This window comes from Phalacrocorax aristotelis, chromosome 7 (assembly GCF_949628215.1).
Source record: "Phalacrocorax aristotelis chromosome 7, bGulAri2.1, whole genome shotgun sequence".
Taxonomy (NCBI): domain Eukaryota; kingdom Metazoa; phylum Chordata; class Aves; order Suliformes; family Phalacrocoracidae; genus Phalacrocorax; species Phalacrocorax aristotelis.
In genome coordinates, this window is record NC_134282.1 from 34,649,172 (window position 1) to 34,672,412 (window position 23,241).

A 23,241-nucleotide genomic window follows, 5' to 3' on the forward strand; every position below is an offset into this window, starting at 1 on the left:
CAAGTGGAAATCTTAGTATAAGTAGTCCTCTAATTTGTGAAAGCTTTCTTTAGTAACTATTGCAGTGCTTGCTAGCATGTCTGCTGCAGTGTAGCTGTAACATATTGATCAAACAGCTAGCCACATCAGTTTTTCACTAATATTAATGCTTTTATATGGGAATGAGGGTTTAAAAACTATAAAGTTGTATGTAATGTCTTGGTAGTAGACTTTAACTTTGGAATATTGCTGGTGTGATTATTACTAAAATGTTATTTTATCTCTGGATGCACATACTTGTCAGAATGTCGTGCATTAGCCGGCAGCTCAGCCCCACACAGTTGCTCGCTCACTCCCCCACTGGTGGGATGGGGGAGAGAATCAGAAGGGTAATGCTCGTGGGTTGAGATAATAATAGTTTAATAATTAAAATTAAAAGAAACAACAACAAAAATGCAATGTAAAGGAGAACAACAAGAGGAGCGAAACCCGGGGAGGGGGAAGGGGGGGGGGAATGAACCACCAGTGAAACAAACCGCACGCAACGCAGCCACTCACCGCCTGCCGACCCGACGCCGCGCCTTCCCAGAGCCGCAAACTGCCCCCCCTTAATATACTGGTCATGGTGTCACATGGTATGGAATGAACATGTCATTGGCCAGTCGGGGTCAGCTGGCCCCGCCATGGCCCCGCCCCTCCCAGCCCCACCAAGATGACAGAGCGCGGGAAGCTGGAAAGGTAGCCGACCCCCACAGGCACTACAGTGAAGAGAAATAACCCCTTCTCAGCCAAAACCAGCACATTCTACACCCCTTATTCCATACCATTTACACCATGCCCAGGTCCCGTACAATCCAATACAACCTTACCAACCACCACCCCTCCCCTTCCCATCCTTTAACATAATACACAGACATCATTCCCTTAGTTCATGGGCCTTCCCTGTAAAGTGTCCCTTAAATGTCCATTGAGTTCACCCAGTCCATGACTCTGGGCTCCATCTGTCGTATCAGTCTTTCAGGGTGGGAGAGATGGTGTGTGTGGCGTTGGGTTGCTGCATGCCCAGTCAGTCATCGTTCCATCACTGCTGCACTTTGCTTGTTTCACAGTTTATCTTCCATGGGTTGGGAGGCTCGTACTCTGATATCATTGATACAACACAGAGGTGACACACAATATTATATAGCAGTTCGCATTGTGCTATTCAGTTCATTGACTGTTTTTGCCCAAAATCAAATCCCCTTGGGGCACACATTGGATTTCTCCATCCTCCCGCATCACCCACCAAGTGCACCCAGGTCCTCAGGCAAAAGCAATCCCACAAATGGGTTTGCCTTTGCCTGAGGCAGGAAGAACCCAGACTGTGTTCCCCAGCATACTTTTTGCATGTGCTACAGGGACTTTGTCCCCTTCTACAGTATGTAGGATTTCTGACTGGGCAGGGCCAGCTTGATTGGCAGATCCCCTTGTGTTGACTAACCAGGTGGCTTTTGCTAAACGTGTATCCCAGTGCTTGAATGTTCCACCCTCCATCGCTCTCAGTGTAGTTTTTAACAGTCCACTGTACCATCCAGTTTTCCCAGAGGCTGGTGCATGATAGGGGATGTGATACACCCACTCAATACCATGCTCTTTGGCCCAGGTGTCTATGAGGTTATTTTGGAAATGAGTCCCGTTGTCTGACTCAATTCTCTCTGGGGTGCCATGTCGCCACAGGGCTTGTTTTTCGAGACCCAGGATAGTGTTCCAGGCAGTGGCGTGGGGGACAGGATATGTTTCCAGCCAGCCGGTCGTTGTTGCTACCATTTTAAGCACATGGCGCTTGCCTTGGTGGGTTTGTGGGAGTGTGATATAGTCAATTTGCCAGGCCTCCCCATATTTATATTTCAGCCATCGTCCCCCGTACCACAGAGGCTCTACCCGCTTCCCTTGCTTGATTGCAGCGCATGTTTCACATTCGTGGATAGCCTGTGCAATAGCGTCCATGGTCAAGCCCACCTGTATGTTGCATCTCTCCTTTGATGGCCTGAGGTGTCATGGGCCCATCGAGCTAGAAATAGTTCACCCTTATGCTGCCAGTCCAGATCCACCTCAGCCACTTCAATCTTGGCAGCCTGATCTACCTGCTGGTTGTTCTGATGTTCTTCAGTGGCCCAGCTCTTGGGGACATGAGCATCCACACGATGTACCTTTACAACCAGGTTCTCTACCTGGGCAGCAATATCTTGCCACAATGTGGTGGCCTGGATGGGTTTGCCAGTTGCTGCTTCCACTGCTGTAACCAGCCCCACAGGGCATTTGCCACCATCCAAGAGTCAGTACAGAGATAGAGCACTGGCCACTTTTCCCATTCAGCGATGTCCAAGGCCAGCTGGGTGGCCTTTACCTCTGCAAACTGGCTCAATTCACCTTCTCCTTCAGCAGTTTCTGCTACTTGTCGTGTAGGACTCCATACAGCAGCCTTCCATCTCCGGTGCTTTCCGACAAGGTGCCAGGACCCATCAGTGAACAGGGCATATTGCTTCTCATTTTCTGGCACTTTGTTATAGAGTGGGGCTTCTTCAGCATGTGTCACCTCCTCCTCTGGTGATATTCCAGAGTCTTTGCCTTCTGGCCAGTCCATAATCAATTCCAAGATTCCTGGGCAACTGGGGTTTCCTACTCGAGCCCGCTGGGTGATCAGTGCAACCCATTTACTCCATGTAGCATCAGTCGCATGGTCCGTAGAGGGGATGTTTCCTTTGAACATCCAGCCCAGCACTGGCAGTCGGGGTGCCAGGAGCAACTGTGCCTCAGTACCAACCACTTCTGAAGCAGCTCGGACCCATTCATATGCTGCCAATATCTCTTTTTCAGTTGGAGTATAGCGGGCTTCGGACCCTCTGTATCCCCCACTCCAAAACTCTAGGGGTTGACCTCTGGTCTCCCCTGGCGCTTTCTGCCAGAGGCTCCAGGTAGGGCCATTCTCCCCGGCTGCAGTGTAGAGCACATTTTTTACATCCTGTCCTGCCCGGACTGGCCCAAGGGCTACTGCATGAACTATTTCCTGTTTAATCTGTTCAAAGGCTTGTCATTGCTCAGGGCCCCATTTGAAATCATTCTTTTTCCGGGTCACTTGATAGAGGGGGCTTACGGTCAGACTGTAATTTGGAATATGCATTCTCCAAAAACCCACAACGCCCAAGCAAGCTTGTGTTTCCTTTTGCTAGTTGGTGGAGACATGGCTGCTATTTTGTTGATCACATCCATTGGGATCTGACGACGTCCATCTTGCCATTTGATTCCTAAGAACTGGATCTCTTGCGCGGGTCCCTTCACCTTACTTTGTTTTATGGCAAAACCAGCTTTCAGAAGGATTTGGACTATTTTCTCTCCTTTCTCAAAAACTTCTTCTGCTGTGTTGCCCCACACGATGATGTCATCACTGTATTGAAGGTGTTCTGGAGCTTCTCCCTGTTCCAGTACAGTCTGAATCAGTCCACAGCAAATGGTACGACTGTGTTTCCACCCCTGGGGCAGTCGATTCCAGGTGTACTGGACACCCCTCCAGGTGAAAGCAAACTGTGGCCTGCACTCTGCTGCCAGAGGGATTGAGAAGAATGCATTAGCGATATCAGTTGTGGCATACCACTTGGCTGCCTTTGACTCCAGTTCATATTGAAGTTCTAGCATGTCTGGCACAGCAGCACTCAATGGTGGAGTGACTTCATTCAGGCCATGATAGTCTACTGTTAGCCTCCAGTCTCCATTAGACTTCCGCACTGGCCATATGGGACTGTTAAAGGGTGAGTGGGTCTTACTGATCACTCCTTGGCTCCTCAGTTGGTGAATGAGCTCATGGATGGGGATCAGAGATCTCGGTTGGTGCGATATTGCCGCCGATGCACTGTTGTGGTGGTGATCAGCACCTGTTGTTCTTTGACCTTCAGCAACCCCACAACAGAAGGGTCCTTCGAGAGGCCGGGCAAGGTAGACAGCTGTTTCATTTCCTCTGTCTCCAATGCAGCTACACCAAAAGCCCACCTGTACCCTTTTGGGTCCTTGAAATACCCTCTCCTGAGGTAGTCTATGCCAAGGATGCACGGAGCCTCTGGGCCAGTCACAATGGGGTGCTTCTGCCACTCATTCCCAGTTAGGCTCACTTCGGCCTCCAATACAGTTAGCTCTTGGGATCCCCCTGTCACTCCAGGGATACCGATGGGTTCTGCCCCTATATAGTTTGATGGCATTAGGGTGCACTGCGCACCAGTGTCCACTAAAGCTTTATACTCCTGTGGGTCGGACGTGCCAGGCCATCGGATCCACACAGTCCAGTAAGCCCAGTTATCCCTTTCCTCCACCTGGCTGGAGGCAGGGCCCCTCTAGTCTTGATCATGGCAGTCACAACTCACTTCTGTGAATGTGAATCAAGCATCTCTCTATTACGCTTAGAAATAAAATCTGCGCTTCTACTCCTCTGTCTGGGGACTTGCTCACTGGAAATTGGAGCAGCAGCTTTCCTGGAAGAGCCTCCCTGAGTGATCGTTCTTCCTTGCAAGTTCGCGTACTCGTGCCTCTAGGGTTGAGGCAGGCTTGCCATCCCACCTCCTCATGTCCTCTCCGTGGTCACCCAGGTAGAACCATAGGGTGGCCCGTGGTGTGTATCCTCTCCTTTGAGCCAAAGGACACTTATTCCTAACAGCTGAGACACTACTCTGTAGAGGTGGGGAGCAGGACATATCTTTGAGTTGCTGGACCTCTCGGGATAGTTTCTCCACAGCAGAGACTAGACAGGAAGAGATATTTGTTTCGTAATCCCAGAGTCTATCAATCACCTCCGCCACTGTTGGTGTCTCGTCCCCTTTCCAGGACATCACTGCCAATGAGTTTGCATGTGAACATGGCGTGCTCTGTACAAACTTCCGCTACATGGGTCATGTGTACTCAGCTTCATCTGGATCTTTGGATGACCGTTGATCGTCCAGGTCACCATAAATCACCTCAAGCACAGCTAATTCCCTCAGATACTGGATGCCTTTCTCCATGGTTGTCCATTTTCCTGGGTGATATGTAACATCTTCTTTAAAGGGATAGCTTGCCTTCACTCCGGACAGGAGTCGCCTCCAGAGGCTGAGGGCTTGTGTTCTTTTTTCCAATTGCTTTGTCAATGCCCCCTTCCCCAGAAAGGGATCCCAGTTGTTTGGCTTCTTTTCCCTCTAATTCCAGGCTACTGGCCCCATTATCCCAGCATCAGAGCAGCCAGGTGACAATGTGCTCCCCTGAACGATGGCTGAAATCTTTTCGCATATCTCGCAACTCGCTCAAGGACAGGGATCGGGTGGCCTCTATTTCATTTATGACTTCTTCCTCCTGTCCCCGTGACGGCCCTGCTTTTTCATCATCCCGTTCTAAACAAGTTGACGTCCGCTTCCAATATTTCGTCTTGTGCATGAGGGTGACTGATACTGGCACGGGTTGATTCTCTGAGCCAGCTCCAGTACTTGTCGTGGGGGTTTGAGTGGCCGCAGTGCCTGTCACTTTGCCTTTCAATCCGGAGACGTTCTCTTCCCCTTGGGAGCACTGAGTACTGCTGAGCAGGGCTCGGTACGCATGGGCCAGGCCCCAGCACATTGCAGTTACCTGTGTCTCTCTGGAGTTCCCAGCATAACAGCATATTTTCTCCAAATCTTCTGCTAGTTTTTCAGGATTCTGCACTTGTTCAGGGTGAAACTCCAAAACACTGGGGGTGCCCCCTGCCCTAGGTATTTGCCCATGCTATCCCACACGCCCTGCCAGTCTGTCAAGCCTTGGGGCAGATTTCTGGGTGATATTCTTAAGTTGCTTAGTCAGAACCAAAACAACATGCCCAAAAACTAACAATAAGGGCACCTTAACCACCCAAGGATGTTCAAGACACAAAAAGGTTGTTGTAACAGAGGCGGAGACATCATAGAACAAAGTTGCAGAGATACCATTCTGTATTTCCTCCATATTAGATCTCTCCGAGGAGGAGGTATAATTGCTAATCGCCTCAACAAGGTGGTAGCCAAAGTACAGTAATGGTTTCAGCAAAAACCTCAAATACCAGATAAAGCTGAAAACCAGTGTTTGCATAACAGGTCTCGTAGGCAAAACATTACTAATCACAGCAGAACACAGCAGACTAAACAAACCAACACCAATCATTAACACCAACTGCAAAAAGGGCAACGTGGTGCTGCGACCAGCAGCTGTTATTATCTCCAACCCTTGAGCCCCACGTTGGGCGCCAAAAAGGCTGTCATAGTTTAGCCGGCAGCTCAGCCCCACACAGTCGCTCGCTCACTCCCCTACCGGTAGATGGGGGAGAGAATCAGAAGGGTAACACTCATGGGTTGGGATAAGAATAGTTTAATAATTAAAATTAAAAGAAACAACAACAAAAATGCAATGGAAAGGAGAACAACGAGAGGCACGAAACCCGGGGGCGGGGGGAGGGGAACGAACCACCGAAACAAACCACACACAACACAGCCACTCACCACCCAACACCGCCCCTCCCCGAGATGCAACTGCCCCCCCTTAATATACTGGTCATGGTGTCACATGGTATGGAATGAACATGCCATTGGCCAGTGGGGGTCAGCTGTCCTGGCCGTGGCCCCGCCCCTCCCAGCCTCCTGCTGAGGCGGCAGAGCGCAGGAAGCTGGAACGGTAGCACACCCCCACCACGGTGAGGGGAATTAACCCCTTCTCAGCCAAAACCAGCACACAGAATAACTATTAGAGGATATGTAATTAGAAAATTTAAATTTTGGATGTGTGAGGGGACAGAATACCTTGTACTGTCGTGCAGTGTCAATGTTGCGTTATAAATGTCAAAGAAGCAGAATCTAGTTCTGCATAGCTGCTACATATATTTAAGATGAGAAAGCTTGTTCTTTAAAAAACTCCAGTGGAGTGGTGTAGTTTTCCTCAGTGAAAAATTTTTTGTTTACAAATGTTTGAATATGTTGAAAAAAAATGTATGTTGCATAGAAGCCCAACCCCTTACTGTACTTCAGTTTGTTTTCCTTTTCCATTGTATCTTGTTTTTTCAGAGTACTACCATAGACTGTAAGTTAACATCAGCAGCAGCTGGAGATAAAAACTTTGACAAAAGCCCAACAAAAACAAGACAGCCTCGAAAAGTTGATCTGCGAGCTCGATACTGGGCATTTCTTTTTGACAATCTCAGACGGGCAGTTGATGAAATCTACGTTACCTGTGAATCAGATCAGAGTGTAGTAGAATGCAAGGTAAGTCTTCAGCTGTTTTTTGCCCGTTGTTACATGGCTCTTAGCATGTTTTTTTATACTTTACAAAAAAGCCAAATGACAAATTAGGGCTTCAGAAACATGTTACTTTTTGATCTGTATGTAGTGAAGGCTTGTAAATAGGAAAACTGATGGCATACTTATTCAGATTTTTTTCCTGTAACGTTCGTTACTGTAGGTGGCACTGTTGCGATTCAGCCTTTTTCACATTTGTTTGCTTCCTGTTAAGTGGCTTAATTATACATTGCTCCCTTTTTGCAGTAATAGTTATCACTCTTAATTCTCTTTGTGGTGTTAAGAAAGTGATTGGTGGGCAAGCATAAACAATGTCTGGTTGGGATGCCACTGTAAGGCGCGCTTCCTAATTCCGAATAACCTGTGTTTGTAATAGCTTGTGCATCTGTTTTACTTTTTATAATTTTCTCATAGATATGTAGAAAGACAATTGTTATTCAATAAAAATTACTCGTTGTTTAAAATGGAATTTATCGCAAACATTAAGAGAAGCCAGAAGAATACATTATAAAAGAAATGTTAAAGTCACTGCTTCTGTTTTCATATTAAACATTGCTGAAAACTCAACACATTCTGGAAACGATTATGTAATCACTGTAAAAAAATTATTTACATCAATTTAAGTATACTTTTTTCTTATCATATGCATCTAGTTCTCTGCTGTAATCAGCCACGGGCAAATTGACTTTGAGATTAGCACACAAATACATTTCATTGAAAGCAGGTTTGGAAACTGAACAGTAGCTAGAGGCTGCTAACTCACTGGTTGGTTATACACAATTTAACATTTTGTTACTGAACTGTCCTCCTGCTCAGGAAACCTCCCTGGAGAATTTTTTGGTTTAAGAAAATCAGCCAGCCTTGCATTCTAATTAGATTACTGTTTTAAACTTTTGTGACTGAAAGAACTGAAGTGTATTTGTATCATTATCACATTTTTGGGGTTAGATATCATTCAGCATTTTAATCATGCTACTTGATCTGTTCTACATAACCAAAGTGAAAAGTCTTCATGTCTTCATTTTAGTAGAGGCTTGACAATGATGTATGTGTCTGTGTGTTTCAGATTACTTGTTTGCAAAACAGGGTTGGGAAAAACCAAAAGTGAGTAAACAAGGGAGTTCAATGTCATGTGTTGTAAAACTTATGTAATGTTCATGTTGCATTTACCTTTTAAAAGATCTTTTTTTCTCAGCACAAAAAAGTGCCTTACCTGAGTAGCTGGAATATGTTTGCACTATTGCCTTTCTTTTGTGAGATTTTCTTTAAAGGTTACCATTAAATGATGATTACTCTTCTGATAAATTACTAAAGTTTCTGTTAATTAAGCTGTGAAGTATAGAACTGTTGAGTCTTGCAAATTATTTTTACTAATAAGGTTTCACTTTTATAAATTCTGTTGATTGTCATTATTTTGGGGTCATTATTGTTGACAGACACAGTCCAGTTTCTACCAGAGGTGAAGCTGTCAATGTGTTCTAGCTAATCACTTACAGTAGAATATCTTAACTGCTGTTTGTTGAACTAAGTGCTTTACCTAACTCTTAATAGTCATACAGCATTTTTGGTACTACGTTCATAAGCTTCAACTAGGGAGTCGTCAAACTTATCAGTAGCGTGGAGGTAGGTTTTAATTTTGGGTGGTATATTAGTAATAACTAACAACTTGTGGAAACCGTGACTCTTCCTCACATCTGATCCTGAAAAGCTAGTGCTTGCTGGCCTCCATCAGCTGAAATATCTTGTCTAAGCGCAGCTTTCATATTATGGAATATATAGAAAGTGTGTACTGTAGTAACTCAACCTTTTAGGAGTTCATAAATTGAAATAATGATCTAGACTCAGAGTTCAGCTGGTAAACGGTATTTGAAAAGCACTCATGTGACATTGTTTCGTATAGCTTAGTAGAAGTCCTATGTCCTGCCTTAAAAATAACCTAACTCAGTTTTCAGTTTCATCATTACAATTTGTCTCATTGCAGACTGCCTCAGTTCAGGTAAATGATCATCATTTGCTTATCCAACACTTACCTGTTTTATTGCCTTGGCTTGATAGTCCTATAGACGTTGCTATTGTGGTGCTCCCAAGCACCAAGTTTCATACTTTGTATTGACTGTTCTGATCGTGCTGGTCAGATCTTGCAAGATCTCTGGTTGTGCCTTTTCTTGCTACTTGAAAATGTTAAAGCAGTGAACAGAATCTCTGTTCTCCGTTTTGTGTCAGCTTGGGTGTCCACTGTTCCAGGAAAGATGGCTGTAGCAAGGTTCTGCATGTTATTCCAGGGATGGCTCCAACCACTTGAATGTGCAGGATTGGGAGGATGCAAAGTGATATGTCTCCAAATGAGGCTTATGTGACTAGGGGCTTAATGTCAGGCATATATGAATTCTGTGTGGGCTAAGAGGTATCTCCCTAATTCTGCTGTCATCAATAGGATACCTATAATGCAGATGTGGCATGACAAAATATGTTAAGCTTCATTGGCAGGAAAATAACATCTATAGTGCGTATAATCCTTTTCTTAGACTTTTGGACTTAAGAGGCCAGGTATAATGCAGTTATACTATGTGTCTTGTCTGTCCTTGTATATCCATGATTTTCTGTCATCCCCGCCATAACTTCTAATACAAGAAGACCAATTAACATTAATTTAGTCATTATAGATTTCATGATAGTAGGTGACTAGCTTGGAAGAAGACATCCTGTTAAAGTTCACATTGCAGAAAAAGCTGCCACTCGGTCTTTATTGGACACCAGGGAATTCTGAGAGGGAACAAGAGAAGATAAATGCACCACCTAAGAGAAGAGGGATTGTGTGCGTGGTTGTGCTTTTGTTTTGTTGGGGTTTTTTTAGGCTTTTTTTTTTTTTAGTTAATTGAAGTGCATGTCATTATGTCATTTCTGGCACCAGAGAAACCAGTAAGGAGATCATGGGAAAATAGGCTCCACTATATCCACAGTTTGCAGAACCACATAGGCATTTTTTACTTCATGGTTTGTTGTGGGGTGTTTTGTTTTGTTGGTTGTTTTGGGTTTTTTTTTCTTTGAGCAGGAGTTGTTCAGCTAATTCTTATGCCTTTTTCATTTTCATGTGTGGCAGTACTGGTCTTCTGGATATTTTAATTTTAAGATTAAAATTCCATTTATAATAAACTTTTACTAAAGCTCATTCTAAAAATGAGAATGAATTAGCTTAATTTTTGTGCTGTTTTTTGTAAACTTTTAGTACTATATAGAAAAGTTTCTAATGGTTAAAATGTTACAAGGGATACCAACAGACACACCAGCTCAGTTGAAAATGAATTAATGTATTTCTGCCATACCTGAAGAATTGGGATGATTTTGGTAAATGAGAATTTCATATTGCCACATTTTTCTGTTTACTTTCCAAACTCATTTGACAGAATATCTTGGTAGCTCTTTTCATAAAGTACCGCTTTTATTGTTACTACTAGACATATGTGAGCAACAATATTAAATAAGGAACCAAAAAGGTTACACTGTTAACCTTCTTATTTTTAGTGGGGTTTCATTTTTATTAAGATAAGTACATGTTATCAAAAACTTCCTTAATGTCAACTTTTTAAGTGACATCTCCTCAAACTTATGTTTGGTCAAATGGGCATGCACTGTTCTATTTAAACATTTTAGTTGTATAAAGATTGTTTTAAAAGAAGACCCATGTAAAAATGAAATGTGCCAACTTCTGGCATTTAAAACAGATTAACCTGGTATGAAAGTGTTTATTTTTTATTTTGTACCTTTTGCTGTCTTGTAGTCTCAAAAGTTGATATAGTTTTATTGATCACGTTGTCACTGAAGATAATGTTTGATGCTCCCAAATTGGAAAGGGCTCTAGTGGCTGGTTGTGGTTGAAACTGCAGACGGAAGGCTTGTGGTAAGGATACAAACAGTGGAAATGCGTGTAAGAGGATCAGTGGTTGTGTATATTTTCTCTCAGCTTTGGGCACTGCTGAAGTTGGTAGTTTACTATTGATTTGGAATTGAGAACTCTCAAATCAAGTATATAGATATGGTTTTGCTGCTTCCTACATAAGGATATAATGAATATGGCTGAATTATTTCTAAAATAAAGGTTCTCACTTTTAAGCATCATCTTACTGTGCATAAATCAGTTTCCGCAGTAGTTGTAGGTAGAGGTTAGATATATTCTAATAGATTTGGCTATAACCTTCAACATTTCAAAATGCAGATTGTATATTCTCTGTATCTAATGGTTTTATAAATGTTTTACTACCTAGTATTTTCTAGATTTGGGTGACAAACTTAGGCAGAAAAGAATTAGTAATGCCTTTTAATCTTTTCCTGTATGCTAAAAGGAATTGAGCACAAAATTATTTGTGGGTGGAGGAAAGTAGATTCTGTAGTCAATTTTGGACAATCAAATTTTCATTAATGTAACAGAGAAACGCATCTTCTGCTGCTATTCCTCTATGGTCTTCAGGTATCTCAGCAACTGTGTTTTATATATATATATACACACACACACACACACGCATATTATATAAAAAAGGCAAAACAAAACACGTGCTTATATAAAAATTACTGATAGAGTTTGAGCAACTGGATCCAGCTTCTAAGGATACAGTAAGTCTACAAGAATCTTAAACTACTTTACATTTAATCATTGGGGTTTTGTCCTCTTCAGAAAAATTAATGGCTTCAGTTGTTTTTTTTCCTTTAAAAACAGCTGGATTTTATTACGTAAAAATTTAGTTCTACATTCTTAAGTTGCTGTTTAGCATTACTTAATGCTTGTACAAACTTCTGTCTTTCCACCTAATATTATCTATTGGTATATTTCTGTAAGATTTTGGCAAGGGTAGTTTCTCTCCTTTCTAATGCTTACAGGTACATTCTTAAATCAGTCTGCCTTGATCGTAGTTCAGTGAAAACAGTTTCATTCTGCTTGAGATTCTTACTCCCTCTTATAAAATGGAAAATTTAGCAATGAAGTGCTGCTGTTCTGATTCTCATAGGCAACACAAGATACTCTAAAGAGGTGGGTAAAGCCTTTCCCTTAAAAGACTTGCCATGTTACATGATGTTGTTATGTGAAAGAACCAGTAGAAAAAAACTTTAATTGAGGCCTTCCAATCAGGGTGATATCTGTGAGAGAGTTAGAGCTGATTGAAGATCTCCTAGAGGGGAGAGGAACTTATTTCATTAGGGTCTGTTGCTGGGAAGGCCTTGTGAAGGCTGGTTTTGGTTCTGGGTATGCTAATTCTAATGATTTCAATCTATGCATGCAGACTGAGATCCATGGTCATCCAGGCTGATTATTACTGGCTTTTAAGACAGCCAAGAAAATAAAACTGTTTCTAAATATATTGGAGCTGAAGGTAGAAAAAACAAGATTTTCCTAACTCCAGTGAAATCTGCAATAATTCAGTGTAATGGTCAAGTTGTTCCAAATGGGATCTCAATCCTATTTTCACTGATAAAGACCAATTTAGCTCTGTCCTTTTTACGCTATTTGGAGGATAAGTTTTGATATGAGCCCCATACTTTTCTATTTTACAAATACAAAAAACACCTGGTTCCAGCTCTAGAGAGCTCTACTCCCTAGAGTCTGCTCCTTAGTGGATTCTGCAAGGGTAGTGTGAGAGCATTTAAAAAGGCACACCAATTCGGAGAGCTTTAGTTACTGGAAAATTATTCTGTTTTTCTCTTCTCTGCATCTGTTTTCGAGTCTTTTCTTTTTACTATTATCTGCCATGTACTGAAGTTGGTATAATGAGAGTCCTTTGGCCAGAAGAGCTGCTTCCTTTCATCCTCTCCCAAAGTTGTGAGAACCGCTTTGGCAATCATCTTTGTTTAACCTAACCCCAGAGCTGGCTTTAAGTGTTTGTAATTCAGCTGTACAAAAAAGGCTACAACAAATTTTTTGAAGCAATTTTTGTGTCCAATTACTGAAACAACTGGTCAATCTTAAAAACATAAATTTACAGAAGGAACTTAGGTTGCCTGCTAAAAATGTACTCCAGTACAAGAAAATTGAGTTTAGTTTGGTAAATACATAATCCAAAATATTTGGTATAGATAATGAAACAATATAAAGTATGCATAGTTTGTAAAATAAAACACACATTTCTAGCCTTGAAAATAAGCTCAAGTACGATGTGGTGGCTGAGTTAATTTCTCTGACACGCATTGTACTATTTTGAATTGTACAATCTTTCATGCTTCCCTGTTTTCCTCCTCCTTCTTTGAGAATGCAGGAATAAATGGAGAAGACAATGTTTCAAAGCTGTTATGTGATTTCCAAAGCAAGTGAACTTCTGATTTTAAGGATTATAATAGGCCTGTGTAGGACCCAAGTCAAGATTGTCCTGATTCAGGAATATAGGATTATTCTGATGTAGCTACTCTGTGTATTAGATGTCCTTGATTGCAAAGTAATTAATATGATCACCCAACTGAAGATACTAGAAGTACAACTTTGAGATAAATACATATATAAAAACCAAAGTAATGGCTAAGAGCTGGAGAAAAGAAGGAAAAGCACAAAAAGAGCTTTTTGACATGCGGGACTATTGATCAGAGACTTGAACAGAGGGGAGAAACAGGAGCTGTACTGTGAGTGTTTTTAGTTTTATGTCATGGCTTTTCCTTTTAAGTGTTGTTTTTTAACAGGATTGCTTTCTTATTTAGCTTGAACTGGCTCTTTAAAAATTGTATGGGATGGATATGACCTTGAAAAATAATGGGATTTAAAATTGTTTTGACGCAAGTGCAGTCGATGCCTACTCCATAAAGGTTCCTTTTTGTCAGCACCTTCTCAAGTGGTACAAGTTTCCACTGCTTCAGCACCACAGGGTATATCTGCTACACTCAGTAGTGTAGGTGAGCTAGAGAGCTGTATTGATGTCCAAGGCCCCAGAGCCCTGCACGCCAGTATTGTGTGTCAGTAGGACAAAGGGATGGCGCCAACCGTCCTGCTATATGCGCCAGTAACTAGAATTAATTACAAACCAATCGAATCCGTTGCAGCCAATTGGTAAACTAATTGGTAATTTTAGCTGTACATCTATATGTAGTTATCTGGATGCCTGTAACGGCGCTTTCAGAGCCACTTTTGTTCTGCTTCATCCTGCTTGACAAAATGTCCCTCATAGCTTTAGGGAAAAAGATGTGCATCAGTGAATATGGGGCCACTCCAGCTGCTTGTCTTGTTTGTATTCCCTTGTTCGTAAAACATGACTCGGGTTACAGCTGCATGGTTCTGCTCTGATCATTCCTGATAATGTGGAGCTAAACATTCCTTAAAATAGGTTAAGCCATTTATTGTATTTTTTTCCTATGCCAAGTAACTTCAGAAATATAACTCATATAACAGTTTGATTCCTTTTTTTGTGTGTGTGAACAATAACTCAGTGGCAGGCTTGAAGAGTAAATGATTCAGAATTAAATTTTGCTTTCTATGCTCTTATTGTTAGTAACAGTCAGCACAACTTAGTATGGGCTAATGTAAATGGATGTGAATTGAATTAGAAAGCTGAAATTTTATTAGGGAAACTGAAAAAAGAACTGGCTAAAATACTTGACTTGTTCATTTCTTGTAGCAGACTTTACTTACGAATTGTTTTGGTGCTGTAAAGCAACTGCCTTGTGAGAAAGATTTTTTGTTGTTGTTAGCTTTTTTGTGGAGTATTTAAAAACAAAGAGCAACTTTAACATCAGCAGTGCTATTCTGTTTGATTTCCCTTGTGTTTGACTTTTTTGTGACTTTTCCCTTATAACAACCGGCATATGCTCTATATCTGTCATACGTACTAGTTAAACGGATATTTATGTGAAAACAGACGCTGAATTTCAAACTTGCATTTGTGTTAAACAAAATGAATAATCATCAGTATAATTTTAGATTAAAAAGCATTCTGCATACATTAGACATCTTTTCCTATTAAAGGACAATTAAAAGTAAAGATGAATGGCACGTGATGTTACAAAAACGTGCATTAGTTTCCTGTACTGAAGTAGAGTGTTTTTACTGTTTTCAGTGTTAAAAGTTTTACTGTTAAAATTTGTAGTTATACACCTAAGAACCAATACATTTTAATTTGTAATGGTTCCCAAGATATTTCTGTGTAGTAATTACTTCCTTTGAGCAGAAACTTTTTCTTAATACCAGTGAGAACAACTTCGACACAGTAAAGAATTTGGAAAACAGCAACACTTTGTCATTAGTGTTTTTCCTTATACCATAAAATCCTGTCTCTATTTTAAACTCTGCATGTGAAGCTGATGTAAGTTTTCATAGAATTGAAGCTTCATTAATGTATTTTTAGTATTTTCAGCATGTTGTCACCATAGATTACACTATAAATTTTTCTTGTCTTTGAAAGAGTAGTTACGAAAGCTTCTACGTCTGATCGGCATGATCTTGACCTTTCTCCTTTAGCATGCATTAATGTGCTTTGCTGGGTGATAATCAGCTCTACTGAGAAGGTGCCTTATGCCTGTTGGCTATGATGGCCTGTGTGGTTTTTGTTACATTCAGTAAATTATTTTTGAGTTTATACGTGGAATATAAGTGATTTCCTAGCTTCCTGTGTGGTAAAGAATTGCTCCTTTTTCTACCAGTGACAATAGATAACTGTAGTTCGCTTGGGGAACAAAGCTAAGAGTTCAATCATATGGTCTTTTGCTCTGCTTTGCTGTGATAAAACGGCCATATTGTCTGAGTAAAGACTGCAAGATCCCAATTTAACTTTTGAGTTTTTTATTGCTTCTGTATGTAATCTGACCTTACTATAGTTACTGGAACTCAGTAGACACGCTACATAATTTCTGGAAGTTAAGGATAATTTTATCAGAAAAAAGTCTTTTGGTTCCCTACTGTTCAGCCACTGGCATTTTATCTAGTAATTTCTTCCTGATAGTGTGAAGTCAAGTTAATTTTCTATGTCTTTTCATAACAGTTCATTTTATTTGCTAGAGACCGATATGTAAATTACAAGATCCTATCTACTTAATAAAGGTTTGCAATATTTTGAATAAAACTCCAGCACACCCACATAGTTCACCCACATAGTTTCTGACACTGTATGTTTAATCCTACCCAAGAATTACAGGATGGACTAGGTTGCTTTGTAGATCCCTCCCAGTTGTGTTGTTTTATGATAATGTGTAAATCTCTCAAGCCATAAAATGTGTTCATGATTACAGCTTTCAGTGATTAATTAATATAAAAATGCATAAATTATTTGATAACTCTATAGTTCAAAAGTAATTTCTAAAATTATGTAAAATTAATTGGCTTGTGATGGTGAAGAAGTATAATCTAGGTAGTGGAATTGTAAGGACAGGACAAGTAGTTACTTCATAGGCAGGAATGTGCAATTAGTGACTTTTTTTTCCACTTGTTAAGGTGTGCTAATCAGAGAAGAGAATGTAAACTTTGCATCTTGCAGCTTATCTTGTTTATTTCTCAGTAATTTGTGTCAAACATGATGATTTTATAAACTAAGTGTAATACTGTGGTCTTTCTCTTTTTTTGCCTTGCAAAATATCACCATTAGAGTCTTCTTTTGATTAAAACCTGCTTTATTAGTACGATAGTGCTGATAATTTCACATGACAAATGAAAGTCTGCTGTTAGTCTGGACATGTACAAGCAGACATCATTTGAAAGTCCAAAGGAATAGGATACATTTTGCTGAACTTCAGAGGTGCAGCAACTATTTTTTTACCTAATGCAGGGATGCCAGGATTCTCCAGAAGGAATTCCTTCTATCTGATGTAGTTGCCTTCTTGTAGCTTTGTGTATTTTTACTTCATAAACAGATTAATACTGACATTTTTACTCTCCTACAGGTCTATCGGTTTTATAGACAGTTTTGCTTATTTGATGGAGTATGTCCAGCATCTCTTAAAAGATAACAACTCTGACCAAAAAAATCCTGAAAGAGTGATACTTTTTTATGTTAGGAATTGTTTTCTGGCCAAATTTTGCTATTTTGTCCTTAGACATTGGTGCTTGCAGAGATATTAGAAAATGTGCACTTTTTATGTTTTAATGTTTGTTCATGTAAAACTCTCAACTATCTGGGCTTTTTTGTTTTCAGGGTTTTTCTTGGTTTATTTTTTTATGAAAGAGCTACAGACTAGTAAATTTCCTGCTTTTCTTTCAGTTCCTTTATTGATGCGGGGGGATTGCTGTTTTGAATACCAAGGTTGACGTAATGGTTGCTTTTCAGGAAGTCCTGATGATGCTTGATAACTATGTAAGGGACTTCAAAGCATTGATTGACTGGATACAGCTACAGGAGAAGCTAGAAAAAGCTGATGCTCAAAGCAGGTGATGAGATTTATAATTTTGCTTTTTAATTTTCATCCAAATACTGTCTCATAATAAACTTCATTTTTGTAGTAGAGATTCAGCAAATAGAACCAATTTCAATATTTGCTCTGGGGCATCAGGAAGGACATTTTTCTTTTGGATAGAGTTGGTGTGGACAGAGAGGGGATTTTATCCTTCCTGGTAGTGTTATCAGTGAACAGCTGTGCTGGAAATAGTAACAGATTTGGAAGTATAGTATTGGAAAGGTAAAACTGATTACGTCATTACAATTTGTGCCTAGTGTTAAATTTGTGTCTCGGTGCCTAAGTTTTAGCTTTGAGAGGTAAAGGAGAAGTAAGGTTTTGCTGATAAAATTTGTGCCTGTAGGAGATGGGAGACATGTAGTATGTGAGGAGCGATACACTCTAGTTCCTCCGTTGTCCTTTGTTAGGTAGTGAGTTCAATTGCTTGTCTGCCTAGGTAGAGACAAAAAGTAGACCAAACCTAACAGAGTGGTTTTATTAGTTGATTATAGGTTGTTGATCCTGCTAGTAGTACTGGAACCAGTTTGTCATGGCTTAACCCCAGCTGGCACCTAAGCACCACCCAGTTGCTTGCTCACTCCCTGCCAGTGGGATGGGGGAGAGAATCAAAAAAGTAAAAGTAGAAAAACTCGTGGGTTGAGATAAAGAGAGTTTGATAGGTAAAGGAAAAACCGCACACACAAGCAAAGCAAAACAAAGAATTTATTTCCTACTTCCCGTCAGCAGGCAGGTGCTCAGCCATCTCCAGGAAAGCAGGGCTCCATCACACCTAACGGTTACTTGGGAAGACAAACACCATCACTCCAAACATACCCCTTCCTCCTTCTTCCCCCAATTTTATATGCTGAGCATGATGTCATATGGTGTGGGATGTCCCTTGGTCAGTTGGCATCAGCTGTCCCAGCTGTGCCCCCCATCCCCAACTCTGTGCCCCCCACCCTGCTTGCTGGTGGGGTGAGAAGCGGAAAAGGCCTTGACTCTGTGTAAGCCCTGCTCAGCAATAATGAAAACATCCCTGTTATGGACACCGTTTCCAGCACAAATCCAAAACACAGCTGCATACTAGCTCCTGTGTGGAAAATTAACTCTAACCTAGCCAAAACCAGCACACAGTTAAAAAATTATTTACATCAGTGCTTTTCTCAATCTGTCTTCACCAGCACTGGGTTCTATAAGTTTGATTCTATTTTTAATTGCTAGTAGTAATTTTCATGTAATCAATAACTTCAGGAGCAAAAGTTAAAAATAAAAAGGAAAATGGCATCAGTGTCAATGAGATGTGTAATGAAACTGCTACCCTGATGTCATGTGGTATGGAATATCCCATTGGTCAGTTTGGGTCAGCTGTCCTGGCTGTGTCCCCTCCCAGTTTCTTGTGCACCCAGCAGAGAATGGGGAGCTGAAAAAGTCCTTGACCAGTGTAAGAGCTACTTAGCAACAACTAAAACATCTCTGCATCATCACCGTTTCCAGCACAAACCCAAAATGTAGCCCCACGCTAGCTACTAAGAAGAAAATTAACTGTATCCCAGCTGAAACCAGGACAGTATCCACCCCTTATTCCATACCATCATGCTCAGGTCCCACGCTATCCAATACAACCTCATTAACCTCCACCCCCTCCACTTAAATGAACCTGTTCAGTTATCTTTGCAAGTACACATTTATCAGTAAACGTTATTGCTGACAAAGTTTGGTATGTCAATAGTATAATAGGAGTGGAAGGTGCTTTATTTGGTTAGTTCTAAAATTTTTTAATGTACTGGAGATATTTGATACCTATGTTAATCAAAGCAGCATTTAAACTGTATTGAATGCTCTGTAGCACAGGGTAGGGAAACGTAGGGTACTTTAAATGTTGTGACCTTTTATGTGCATTGTTATTGTCACTAGAACTGGAAGATATCTCCAGTCCTATCCCTGATCCTTTCTTTTTAACTGGTTGGTTTGATATTTGGTCCCACGCTGACGTTTAAAATAAGCATTGTAGTTCTTGAGAGTATGCATTATTTTTGATACAGGTCTGGCTAATACAGTTTGGAGTTGGTGTAGAAGCAATTGCTAAGATGTATGATTAAATTCAGCAGTATTCATTAATACTTTATAGCATTTGTTTTGCTCTTTTTCCTTTAAGTTGGTAGAGGAATAGTTACTGTGAATTTTGTTTTTAAACCTCTCTTTTTCCTGAATTTGCAGACCTACTTCATTAGCCTGGGAAGTAAAGAAAATGTCTCCAGGACGTCATGTGATTCCAAGTCCATCAACAGATAGAATTAGTGTGACATCAAACGCTCGAAGAAGTTTAAATTTTGGGTATGAAACCAGATCATAAGTTTATTAAAGCTATGCAGTATTTGTTATTATGCAATGCTTTGGATGCCGAAAGCATAAATTACTTCAGAAATTAATATAATGAAGATTAAAGTCCATCTTTGGTTATTCAACACAAAGATGTGTTTTGCAAATTGCAGGATCTTTTCAGTGTAAGTTGCTGCAACCTGGAGAGTATGCCAAAGGAAAAGCCATTCTGTACTGCATGGGTCTGACAGTCTCTTGGCTCAGCTGTATGGAACTATCAGAGACACGGTACAGGGCTTAGTCTCTTGTTCTGGTTTTCTCACATGAAATGGTATTGCATTCCTTTAGGATCAGTGGGGATTATTAAAAACAAACAAGCCAACCAGCCAGGTTTTTATAATTTCTGGAATTATTACTGATAGTTTTTTTTTGACAACTGACGTGATAAAAATAGGAAATAATGATAAATTGACATCTCACTGGGCTTGAAATAGGTGAACAGCCTGGTTATGTGGAGGCTTTCTACACATTTGTTTGAAACTTGCAAGATCTCAATTTCTTTCCCCCGGTTTGTTTCAGTTAATGAAGCAGCTGGGGTTTTTCGATTGTTTTAGTTGGTATTGTAAAGCTGGGAAGTGAAATCAGTTGTATGAGTGCAGATAAAATGACTCTTGTTACAGAAGAGAATTGGACACTTCCGCAACATGTGATTCTGGAATAAATGTTACCATTTCCCAATTTAAAAAAATCTGCTGGCATTCACTGAAATAAAACTATACAGGTTTTTTGCTCTAAACCTTGGGCAGGAAATGGCAACTTTTGTAAAAAGGCAAAACAAAGTAATTTAAAAAACACTACAGTTCTGTCCATCCAGAAATTCAAAGTTTAGTCAGTCATTTGGATCCTTCTGAAAATCAATAGAACGCCCTTCCTGTTTTACAATTTATTTGTGCTAAAAGGATAATAGCAAATAGATCTATTCTTTTACTACTTTAACCTTGGAACAGGGTACCTTATGGATTTGTGTGATCAACATTTACAATTAAACCTGCACTTTTTTGGACTTCTTGCACATATGCGTTGTTAGACTCCTCGTATTAGTAACAGTTGCAACCCATTCTGTGCAGTTCATTGATGCAGTTGGGCAGGACCCAGGAAGATGCAATAGAAGAGCTGTTACATTTAGCTGTAAATACTCACCATATGCTTATTTCTGTGATTTGAAAATTTAGTATCAGAGAATGTTTCTTGTGGGAATTGTTTGTTCATCAATACAGTGCTGTGTGTTCCTTCAGCCACTAGAAGTTTTTAAAATTTTGGAACTACCTCTCAGTCTGAATCAGTGAACACCAAGATTAAGGATAGAGTGTTCTGATAAAGTTTTCTAACAAACCATTTGGTTATTTGATTAGACACTAAAAAGAGCTATGACTGTCATTCAGGAACCCTGCAGTGACAATTTCTGCAACACGCCTGTCTCCTTCTGGTGTAAGTTGGGCTGATAAGGTGAAAGCCAATCATGGAACTAAAGCTGCCAGTCCTGAGCTAGCAACATCACAAACCTGTCTGCCACCTCCAGTACAGAAGTCATCGCGGAAAAATGGCAAGTCTCTTTAAGTGGCTTAAGTTATTTTCACAAACTGTGTGGTATAGAATCAGTTCAGAGTGTGATGAACTATTTTCAAACAAAAATGAAGTATAATTTTGCAAAATACAATGTTTAAGTATTGAGACAGAAGATTAGTGCAGCCTTACATGATCATTGTAACAGTTAATTTTGGGACAAAGCTGTGTTTTCATGTATAGGCAACATTCCACTGTATTTCCACTAACTAGAATTTGATCTGTTAAAATAGCAGTACATAACACCCCAAGAAACACAAGGTCTTTGGTCACAAACTGGTAATCTAACTGACTGCAATTTGGAATGTGGTAACAATATAAAGAATAATACACATCTAGGAATCTGTAAAGGAGCTCAAGATAGTTTTATGTACCCAGGGAGATGATGTTATCAGAACTGTGCTGAAGTAACAATTGATTTATTTTTCCTTTGAGGACAAGAATGACCACATTCAGCTATGAATTGTTTCTCTAAAGATTCTCCTTGGAGAATGCTTGATGCCAGGGTCTTTTTCATCTAGAAAAGATTTGTTTAGTTGTAGACATAAAAAACTTTACCTTTTGGTTTATAGTTTATTTGCACACGCTGGAACCCTGAGATTGTCTCCAGAGGTGAATTTTTCATTCAGTTTTTTCATGCATGGTCCCAGATGACTTTCTGCAAAATCAGCAAGCAGGATGTAGGAATGGGTGTTCTAAAGAAAAATTAAAAAGAAATGTTTTCATAATTTTTTAAAAGAAAAAATACTGTAAAATAATGTATTAATTTAACATAGTTGTATGTAGAAGATAGTAGTAGGAGTCATGTATAGTGGTTTGGAGACTTGGGGTATATTATAGAACTAAAATACCTTGTCCAAGTGTCTTGCAGCTTAACATAAGTTTAAGTAGCATGTGGATTCTTATGCTTAGAAAAGAGCAATCAAAACTATACTCTAAAAATGGTTGTTTGAATGGGAACTGGTTGATGCTGTTTGTATGAGGGAGTATCTTGCTGTATATAGTTGCAGTGAGCTGGTTTGAGAACAGTAGCAGTTTGGCTGAGTTTTCAACGCTAACTGAAAGTGTAATTCCACTTTTAATTTTTGCGAGTATGAAACCTTTTTCTGTTTACTATCGCTCATATTAAAGTGACAAACTCCAAGCTGTTGTTAAAATACCTTTATTAGGAATTCTTGTGCGTATGGAGAATGTTAATAGCTACATAGGGAATAAAACTGATCTGCATTTCCATTTGGATAATGTATTGGGTAACAAAAATGAAACCAGAAGACCTTATCCTTGTGTTAGTTTTAGGCATTTAAAAGCCTGTCAGTGTTGTGCTGTGTTTTATTGGTCATTACCTGCACCTGATGAGCTCCAGAAAGAGCAAAACTGCTTAGGTCCTGTAATACTGACCTGTAAGTGTTCAGTGATTTAAAAAATGAACATATATACTATACAGTTCAGACTTGAAACATTTTATTTTAAGAAATAAGTAATTTCTTCCACAGCCTTTGTTTATTCTTAATAATCTCTTAGCTCTGACACTCAGCATTGGAGAATTTCAATGATTCTGTCATGGCTGAATTGTAATGTTTTTAACAAATCAAATTCTCTTTAGGAGCACGTTATCCTTTGTATGGAGGCTAGAATCGCTTTGGTAAAATCAAATTAACCTCACTGATTGGAGCACAAGACAATCTGTGAAGTTTACGCAAAG

At 40.1% G+C, this 23,241-nt stretch overlaps 1 protein-coding gene across 3 annotated transcripts in view; it reads left to right on the plus strand.

Moving 5' to 3' along the window:
• SCAPER (S-phase cyclin A associated protein in the ER) overlaps positions 1–23,241 on the plus strand; it is a 180,075-nt gene that overhangs the window by 18,826 nt on the left and 138,008 nt on the right. For all 3 annotated transcript variants that reach the window (XM_075099952.1, XM_075099954.1, XM_075099953.1), the window contains exons 5-8: positions 7,038–7,235; positions 17,492–17,592; positions 19,815–19,931; positions 21,359–21,519. In XM_075099952.1, the coding sequence (XP_074956053.1) occupies positions 7,038–7,235; positions 17,492–17,592; positions 19,815–19,931; positions 21,359–21,519 (577 nt within the window). The remainder of the gene's footprint in view (positions 1–7,037; positions 7,236–17,491; positions 17,593–19,814; positions 19,932–21,358; positions 21,520–23,241) is intronic.